The following is a 9,946-nucleotide window of genomic DNA, read 5'->3' as shown; positions in this document are numbered from 1 at the left end:
CCCAGAGTAGAAACCAAGTGACTGGATCGATTCCCAGAGTAGAAACCAAGTGACTGGATCGAATCCCAGAGAAGAAACCAAGTGACTGGATCGATTCCCAGAGTAGAAACCAAGTGACTGGATCGATTCCCAGAGTAGAAACCAAGTGACTGGATCGATTCCCAGAGTAGAAACCAAGTGACTGGATCGAATCCCAGAGAAGAAACCAAGTGACTGGATCGATTCCCGGAGTAGAAACCAAGTGACTGGATCGAATCCCAGAGAAGAAACCAAGTGACTGGATCGATTCCCAGAGTAGAAACCAAGTGACTGGATCGAATCCCAGAGAAGAAACCAAGTGACTGGATCGATTCCCAGAGTAGAAACCAAGTGACTGGATCGATTCCCGGAGTAGAAACCAAGTGACTGGATCGAATCCCAGAGAAGAAACCAAGTGACTGGATCGATTCCCGGAGTAGAAACCAAGTGACTGGATCGAATCCCAGAGAAGAAACCAAGTGACTGGATCGATTCCCGGAGTAGAAACCAAGTGACTGGATCGAATCCCAGAGAAGAAACCAAGTGACTGGATCGATTCCCGGAGTAGAAACCAAGTGACTGGATCGATTCCCGGAGTAGAAACCAAGTGACTGGATCGATTCCCGGAGTAGAAACCAAGTGACTGGATCGATTCCCAGAGTAGAAACCAAGTGACTGGATCGAATCCCAGAGTAGAAACCAAGTGAAAAACCAGAACCTGAGGGCCTTAAACCATAAAAACCTTTTCCCTTTTATTTCTTTTCTTCCCTTTTTAATTTTTTCCTTTACATTTTCTTTTCTTTCCTTTTTTCTTTCCTCCTTTTAGCTACCTTCTTTTTCCCTTTTCTTTTCTTCCTTTCTTCCTTTCCTTTTTTATTTTCCCTATTTTGCTTTCTTATTTTTTTGATTCTTTTTCTTTTTGATTTTTGTCTCTTTTTCTGTCTTTTTTATTTTTCACTTAATTATTTTCTTTCTTTTTTCCTTTATTCCTTTTTTATTTTATTCCTTTTTTATTCCTTTTTTCTTCTTTTTTGCATTTTTTTTTCTTTTCTTTTCTTTTCTTTTCTTCCTCTTGCTTTTCTTTTCTTTTCATTTCTTTAGCCTGTTCAAACCTTCCAGGGTTCAAACAGGGGTTCAGAATAACTTGCCCTCCGCTCAGAGGCGGAACCCAGGCAAGGAACCATCAGGTGAGGAACCATCATGTGAGGAACCGTCAGGTGAGGAACCATCAGGTGAGGAACCATCAGGTGAGGAACCATCAGACAAGGAACCATCAGGTGAGGAACCATCATGTGAGGAACCATCAGGTGAGGAACCATCAGACAAGGAACCATCAGGCGAGGAACCATCATGCCAGGAACCATAAGGTGAGGAACCATCATGCCAGGAACCATAAGGTGAGGAACCATCAGGAGAGGAACCATCATGTGAGGAACCATCAGGCGAGGAACCATCAGGTGAGGAACCATCAGACAAGGAACCATCAGGTGAGGAACCATCATGTGAGGAACCATCAGGTGAGGAACCATCAGACAAGGAACCATCAGACAAGGAACCATCAGGTGAGGAACCATCAGACAAGGAACCATCAGGTGAGGAACCATCAGGTGAGGAACCATCATGTGAGGAACCATCAGGCGAGGAACCATCATGCCAGGAACCATAAGGTGAGGAACCATCATGCCAGGAACCATAAGGTGAGGAACCCTCAGGTGAGGAACCATCAGACAAGGAACCATCAGACAAGGAACCATCAGGTGAGGAACCATCAGACAAGGAACCATCAGACAAGGAACCATCAGGTGAGGAACCATCATGTGAGGAACCATCAGGTGAGGAACCATCAGACAAGGAACCATCAGGTGAGGAACCATCAGGTGAGGAACCATCAGGCAAGGAACCATCATGTGAGGAACCATCAGGTGAGGAACCATCAGACAAGGAACCATCAGGCGAGGAACCATCATGCCAGGAACCATAAGGTGAGGAACCATCATGCCAGGAACCATAAGGTGAGGAACCATCAGGCGAGGAACCATCAGGTGAGGAACCATCAGACAAGGAACCATCAGGTGAGGAACCATCAGGTGAGGAACCATCAGGTGAGGAACCATCAGACAAGGAACCATCAGGTGAGGAACCATCATGTGAGGAACCATCAGGCGAGGAACCATCAGGCGAGGAACCATCAGGTGAGGAACCATCAGACAAGGAACCATCAGGTGAGGAATCATCATGCCAGGAACCATAAGGTGAGGAACCATCATGTGAGGAACCATCAGGCGAGGAACCATCAGGTGAGGAACCATCATGCCAGGAACCATAAGGTGAGGAACCATCATGTGAGGAACCATCAGGCGAGGAACCATCAGACAAGGAACCATCAGGTGAGGAACCATCATGCCAGGAACCATAAGGTGATCAACCATCATGTGAGGAACCATCAGGTGAGGAACCATCATGCCAGGAACCATCAGGTGAGGAACCATCAGGCGAGGCACCATCAGGTGAGGAAGGAGGATTATCCTGAGGGGAGCTTAAAGCGCTGCTGGATGCTGCTGAGCGGCAGTTGAGTAAAGTTCTCTGGCCTGAGAGGACGGAGTGAGGACGGATAGAGGACGGAGTGAGCACGGAGTGAGCACGGAGTGAGCACGGAGTGAGCACGGAGTGAGCACGGAGTGAGCACGGAGTGAGGACGGATAGAGGACAGAGTGAGGACGGAGTGAGCACGGAGGACCGACCAGTCAACCTGTCATCCACTGGTTGATTCCATCATGGGACAAGAGGAGAGCCACGGCGAGGAGATGGACTTGGCTCAGATCCAGGAGCTGTGCATCGTGTTCATGAAGGAGTGTCCCAGCGGGGCGCTTCACCTGCACGAGTTCAAGAGGATCTTCGGCGTCCCGAGCAGCTCCTCGGAGGAATCGCTCTACATCGAGACCATCTTCCGCTCCTTTGACACCAACAAGGTAGGAACCCACCGATCAGCAGGAAGACCCCTGCTGACGGTCATCGATAGCTCAGAGTACAAGTTCTGAGATGATTATGGGTTCTGCTTGGGAAGAAACCAACGGGCATTAAACTATTAATTTACCTTTATTTATTCAGGAGAACCACATTGAGATTAATAATCTCTTCTGCAAGTGTGTCCTGGTAGCAATGCATTAAATACATTTACAGTGTCAATAATACTAGAATGTTCTTAAATACAATTAAATAGCAAAAAGAAAAGTACATGAAATACAATAAAGGTACAGACAGAGAGCATATGAAAGATAGATTCTACAAACCATCAAATAGTTTAAAAGAAGTTAGTTAAAAGAAGAAGGTGGTGAACTTTTAGTTTCCAGGAGCAGTAAAAGGTTCTAAACTCTCCAGTGAGAGCAGCTCAGTGAGTCTAAGGTGGTTCTGTAAAACATTCCATGAGTACGGAGCAGAACACATGAAGGCTTTTCTGCCCAGTTCCGTACGGACAGTCGGAACCGAGAGTAAAAACAGTCTTTAGACCGAAGACTGGAGTTATTTCTGGGTTTCTGGGTCACATGACTACAAAGGGAGGGAGGCAGCCAACCAGGAACCAGCTTGTAGATCAAACCCAGCCGGGGAACGTGTCTGTGTAGGGAACCATGATGAGCCAGAACTCTGCAGTCCCTTATAAACCTCAGTGCTCCGTGGTAAACTGTGTCCAGGCACTGAAGACACTGAGAAGAGACATTCATATAAATAATGTCCCCATAGTCCAACATGGACAGGAAAGTAGCCTCAACAAGTCTTGTTCGTCTGGAAGGAGAAGCACCATCGAATTCTGAAATAAAAACCCAGTTTCAATTGAAGCTTTCTCAGCAGCTGCTCAATGTGAGACTGAAAGGAGAAGCAATCATCCATTATGGTTCCACAGTATTTATAGGAGGTGACTTCCTCAATGGAATGACCCAAATAATCTGGAATTAATATGAGACATGAACTTAAGCAAGCTGGGAAAATCATCCGGTCTCTTTTCCTTAATGTAGATAAACCCAACTGGTGATTTACATTGTGGTTCTACCGACTTGTTCTCTTAACGTTCCCGCAGGACAACACGCTGGATTTCCTGGAGTATGTGGCGGCGCTTCACTTGATCCTGCGAGGAAACCTGGAGGATCGACTCAAATGGTCTTTCAAGATGTACGACAAAGACGGAAACGGCAAACTGGACAGAGACGAGGTGAAAAGACTGATCCGGGTAAGAAGGGTCGACATTCCTGCTGAATAATGATCAATATCAAGTCTTTGTTCGGCCTAAAGCAGGAGCAAAACCCTCTAATCTCAAGCATCACCTGGTTTGACAAGCTTCAGTCCTGCAGTCATGGATTAGAGTGAAGGAGTGACGGAGGATTAGTAGTGTTGTCGTGAAGCTTCCCAGGGTCTTAACGTGGGGTCCGCTCGGGCTATTTCAGTGGTGAACATCTTTACAGTAAGCCTTTAAATTCACTGACGGTAAAAGTGTCTTGGCGCCTGATTGGTTGGGCAGGAATTAGATAACATACTTTTACTGTTATCCTGCTGAAATCGAGGCAGGAGCGCGACTATATTGGTATCGTTCATGTACTTAACCTGGAACTTGTGTCAGATTGTATAAAATGTTTATAAATCCAGTCTCCAGCTGAAGGCATGGCCACGTCGTCTGGACACAGGATTCTTACCGGCTTTTCACCAAATTCTCAGCCACTTAATATGAGACTAGTGTCGTCACGATACCAACATGGTGGTATCGATACCGATACCACCATGTACTTCAATACTTTCAAACACAACAAATGTCATTAGATCAGCCTGTCTTAAGTAGGACCAATGTCTTTAAATGGTTTGTTACTATGCAGTAATCTTTATAACATTAAATGGCTAAAATAAAATATTTTCATATTATATTCCTTTATATTATTGATATTATATTTATAATACTAATATTTATAATAGCTTACATTTTTTTCCAGAGCAATTTTTTCATGGGTATTTAAGTTACTAGCTGTGGTTCTGGGTGTTTGTCCTTCAGGAGTTTAGCAGGTTAGTAGTGTAGCAGGTTAGTAGTGTAGCAGGTTAGTAGTGTAGCAGGTTAGTAGTGTAGCAGGTTAGTAGTGTAGCAGGTTAGTAGTGTTTCCTCCCTTGTGGCTGGAGCAGCAGCCATTGTTTCCCTTCTCTCTCTCTCTCTCTCTCTCTCTGTCTCTCTCTCTCTCTCTCTCTCTCTCTCTCTCAGTTAGTGATGCACTCTTTCTTTTTACAGAGTTTCCACGGGTCGTTTGAGTTGGTTACACATGCTCACTCTCACCTGGAGGACAACTTCATGTTATATACGCATGCTTACGCATATTTTGAAGTTGTGTATGTCGAGTCTGAAGCGCTTATTCAGTTATCTTGGGTCGGAGCGCGGGAACCCGCACCCCGTCTCAGAGAAACCAGAGCGCAAAAAAAGAAAAAAGAATAAAAGAAAATAAAAGAAAGCGGAGCTGCTTTCTACACTTTCGCTCGTCCAAAACATCCAAACCAAGAGAGGAAGCGGAGCAGCCGGCCGCCGCTTCCCCGCAGACAGACTGACTGACTACAACACAGTGACGCTCCGTGGAGACGGAAGAAAAGAAATAGATCCCGGTACCAGCCGGGCCCAGTATATTATCGTTTTATAGGCGTCAGTACCGCGATACCAATACAGTACTGGTATACCGAACCCTATATGAGACATTTACACTTTTCTTTTTTTTTTAATTTTTGGAGAAGGGTTCAGTGAATCGTTAACGAAAGGCATCGCACACTATTCCCGAATCATCCACACATTTTGATGTGTTGTTTGTGTACCTGCTCCCAACGCGCAAAAATAAGATTTAAACTAAACGGGTGTCCATGATAGTAGTGATCTCTGTGCCTGGCCTCTTAAAGAGACAGGCACAAGAATGAAGTTGGTGTCCGGAGTGAAAAGCAGCTCTGTGGCCCGAGAGGTTTCAGAAACATGCTGCATCACTTCCTGCCGTCTCGTTGCAGATCATCCATAAGATCAAGCTCCAGACGTCCGACCTCAACATGACGCCCACGCAGATCTGCGATCGCATCTTCGAGCTGGTCGACCAAAACAACGACGGTGAGAGAACTGCGATTCTGAGACTTCATTACAACCAACAAGAAAATGATGCTTCAGATTTAATTTTCAAAAGAGCCACTGACTGTCCTGCGCCGCTGGTTTCACCAAGTCGAAGTGAACCCACTGAGCACAAAGTGGTCCACAACACGTCCACAAGACGTCTCTAGACATCCAGAAGACGTCCTCAGAGGGGCCAGAATGAACGCTTATTAGACGTCTTTCTTGGACGTTGTATTCACGTCTTGTCTGGATGTCATATAGACGTCAATGAAAATAGGTTTCAAAAGAGAGAGGACAGGTCCTCAGTCTCTCACAGGACACACACACAGTCAATTCAGCATCACCTTCTACAATCACATGCATCTTTTAGGAATGTTGGAGGAAACCAGAGGAAACCGACACACAACCTCTAAAACATCTCCTGTTGGATTTAAACCCACAACCTTCTAACTATGAGACAAGAGCACTAACCACTGTACCACTGAGAGAAGTGACTATGGTAATTGACAGTGCTGATAAAGCACCACTCAGGTACATAGTAGTATTCACAAGATGAAAGGTGATCAAAGTGGTGAGTTTCTCCTTGGAGACTTGAACAGTTCAATATCTTGAGACCAAAACGATTAATGGTCATAACTCAGACATTGTCCATTAATCTTCACATGCTGTCTCCTCCTGCCTGTCATGATCTACTTCCTCATTATTTTAATGACAAATCAATAATTATACAGACAGTTGGACTGAACAGAAGCTTGTGGCCTTTCAACTGGTCCTGGGTTTCTTAGATGTCCATCATTTTTTATAATGTCCATTATTTTTATAATGTCCATTATTTTTATAATGTCCATCCTTTTTATGTCATTTGTCAACTAGTTCTGGTGTCAGATAGACGTCCAGATTACAGCCTGGACGGACGGACGTGTCTTGGACATATATGGACATAGTTTGCTCAGTGGGAATCTTGATCCATTTTTTGCGGTTCGGACATGAAAACCAAAAAGTCATCTCCTCCTTAATTTTATTTATCAGTCAAATAATGCAGCTCTAACCTTGAAATGCTAATACATTTTTATTTTATGAGTAAAGATCTTATAATTATCATTTAGGAGTAAAAATTATTAATGAGTTTTATTCTGAAGCTGAAAAGTTCTTCCTGTTAATACACTTGAAAAGGCGTTTTGATCCATATTCACTGGACAGTACAGCAGCATGATTGTGTTTTCCTTCTGGAGAAAGTCAGAATGTGAATTTGTTTCAACCCCGATGGGGGACTTTACTTTGAAGCAGTGGCAGGAAACTGACTTCCTGTCGCTGTAAAAGGAAAGACAGACACACAGCTGATATTTTAATAATATCACGTATGATATCTGACCCGGCTGCTTTAAAAGTGTTCAGGAGGAGAAAGGTTAGAATGAAGGGACGAGGCTGTGAGTGATTCACGTTCTGAAATCTGAAACAGAACTGGGAAACTTCCCACTTCTGACATTTTGAAAGTTCATCCTGCGTGTTTGCATTTGAACAAACATAGGTTATCAGTATTGTTGGTGTGCCTGCTGGGAGCCATAATGAAGGATCCATACCACACAGAACAGAGATACACATTGTGGATTCTGATATGAATTGCCAAGAAAACAATAATGTGAACTGGACGAACACTGAATCAGCGGCGAAAACACCGTGGAGACAGACTGACGCAGGACGACAAACCAAAACACATTTTAATGCAGAGAAGGAAAGACGTCCAGTCAAATGTGGACATTAATTGAAATGGGTTGTTGGAAAAGAAGGAAATATGACTTCAAATAATCAATCTTGATGTCTGTGTTCACATTTCTTTAATACACATCGTTTGACTTTACGTGTGTTTCGGGTGATGTTGTTGTTGTTGTTTGTGAAAAATGAAAATATAAACAAAAAATAAACATACATTACATTGAAGGTGTGGCGGAACGATGACATCATCGGCAGTCATTAATGCACACATGGAGGTTTTATCCATCCATCCATCCATCCATCCATCCATCCATCCATCCATCTTCTCCCTCTTATCCATTTCCGGGTGGTGGTGGTGTCAGTCTGAGCACCGTCACCCAGATCACATTGCACCATTAAGAACCTTCCGGCAGGTGGAGAGCCCACAGGAAGGTGGAGAGCTCACAGGAAGGTGGAGAGCCCACAGGAAGGTGGAGAGCCCACAGGAAGGTGGAGAGCTCACAGGAAGGTGGCGCCCGGCGTGGGACATGAACCCACTGGAGGTTTTATATAAATATATATATACTGTTTATTTTGAGAGAGCAACCCTGACTCACTACACCCTCCTGTGATTGAAAGTGGTACTGCAGCACAGGGTGGGTTGGATGGTGAGCCTGGGTTTGAAGGTTTCACTCAGTAGATAGTGTTAGAGTCGTATTGGAGATGTTCATGAGGCACCATGACTGTTGTTTTATACAACATTAAAAGAAATACATATTATTTGTTTTAGAACTTTGTTTTATTTTGATTTCACCCCGATGGTGAAATGACATCTGAGGGTCTGCCTCCAGTAGGGACGAATGAGCTGTACAGTGGTGCACCAGAGACATTTTAATGGTGTATTTCAATACATTGATTTATATACATTTTCCTCCTGTTGTTAAAATCCCAAGGCGTCATCGTGGATTTGGTTTCCGCTCCGCAGGTCAGATCTCGTTGTCCGAGTTCATGGAGGGAGCTCAGAAGGACGAATGGGTCATGAACATGCTGAAGCTCGACGTGAACGCCACCGGCTGGGTCATCCAGAACTGCGGGAAGTTCCCGTGACCCCGGGTTCCTGGGGGGGTTTGTCTGGTTTCATTTTCAGGCTGATGAAGACGGAGAAAGTCTTTAAGGAGGTTGGACCTGCGTCTGTCCAGTGGAGCCGCTGGCAGCCGGAGCGCAGAGTCTCTTAATGAAGGCAGAGCCAGAGGTTCCAGCGCCTGAGGTCTGTGTTCAGCAGCTTGTGCAGTGACTCGCTGCATCTTGAGTCCATTTTCATTCTTTTTAGACGGGGAAGGCCTCAGTGGATGGAAATAGTTCATTCATCCACTCAATAAATATATTATTCACACACCATACTCCATACCAGTACCATACAATGAAATGTGAATTCATATCATCAGTTGACCATTTAATTGTTTATCTCTTGAAGAGTCGAGGGCTGACGTTTGGTAACATGGTGAGTTTATATAAAAAATGTTATTATTATTTTCTCTACTTTTGACTTTGAATCATGGTTATTCACTCGTCATGAAACAAAATGATCTGCTCTACTGTTTTATCAACTTGTTATGAATAGTGAATTACTTCGTTGGTGCAAGTTTAAGCTGTATTAATAAATACATCAGATAATTAAGAACACAGGACAGTAGTTTTAAACTGAAATATTTTATGGTCACTGTTGTTTCTGCAGGAATACAATATATTGTGTTTTTGTCTTTTCATTTGTCTTTTTTTTGTATGATGGATTCAAGGTGAAAAGTGAAGAATGTTGTGTTTTTATTCTGTAAATAAAGATTTTTATTTTTCATGATTTTTCTTTCCTTTCCATTCGTTTCCCGCCGGAGTCGCAGCAGGATGTGCAGCATTACACTCTTTATTGAAGCACAAGGTCACATCGAGCTGCTTCGCAAACATTTACTCAAAAGCAAAGAGAAGCTGAAGTCGTGTCTGTCTGGGTTTTTTAAGGTTAATAACGACCTGGAGCAGGATCCATGTTTCATTAGAAACAACCAGATGTTTGCACCGTTCTGCAGCTGGAGCTCGACTCCAGCTTCGTCTGCTGGAACAAGAGAGAAGAAGAAC

General features: G+C 44.0%; 1 protein-coding gene across 1 annotated transcript; it reads left to right on the top strand.

The window, feature by feature from the left end:
* Positions 1 to 2,792: 2,792 nt before the first annotated feature.
* Positions 2,793 to 8,926, top strand: guca1g (guanylate cyclase activator 1g; the record flags this gene model as incomplete). The annotated part of the gene is made up of 4 exons (XM_080458569.1): positions 2,793 to 2,987; positions 4,091 to 4,240; positions 6,031 to 6,127; positions 8,805 to 8,926. The coding sequence occupies 4 exons, from the start codon at positions 2,793 to 2,795 to the stop codon at positions 8,924 to 8,926; spliced, it is 564 nt and encodes a 187-aa protein (XP_080314695.1).
* Positions 8,927 to 9,946: the final 1,020 nt, after the last annotated feature.

This window comes from Lipophrys pholis, assembly GCF_963383615.2.
Source record: "Lipophrys pholis genome assembly, chromosome: 2".
Taxonomy (NCBI): domain Eukaryota; kingdom Metazoa; phylum Chordata; class Actinopteri; order Blenniiformes; family Blenniidae; genus Lipophrys; species Lipophrys pholis.
The sequence above is the reverse complement of the archived record's forward strand: the minus strand, read 5'-3'. Positions and strand labels throughout refer to the sequence as shown.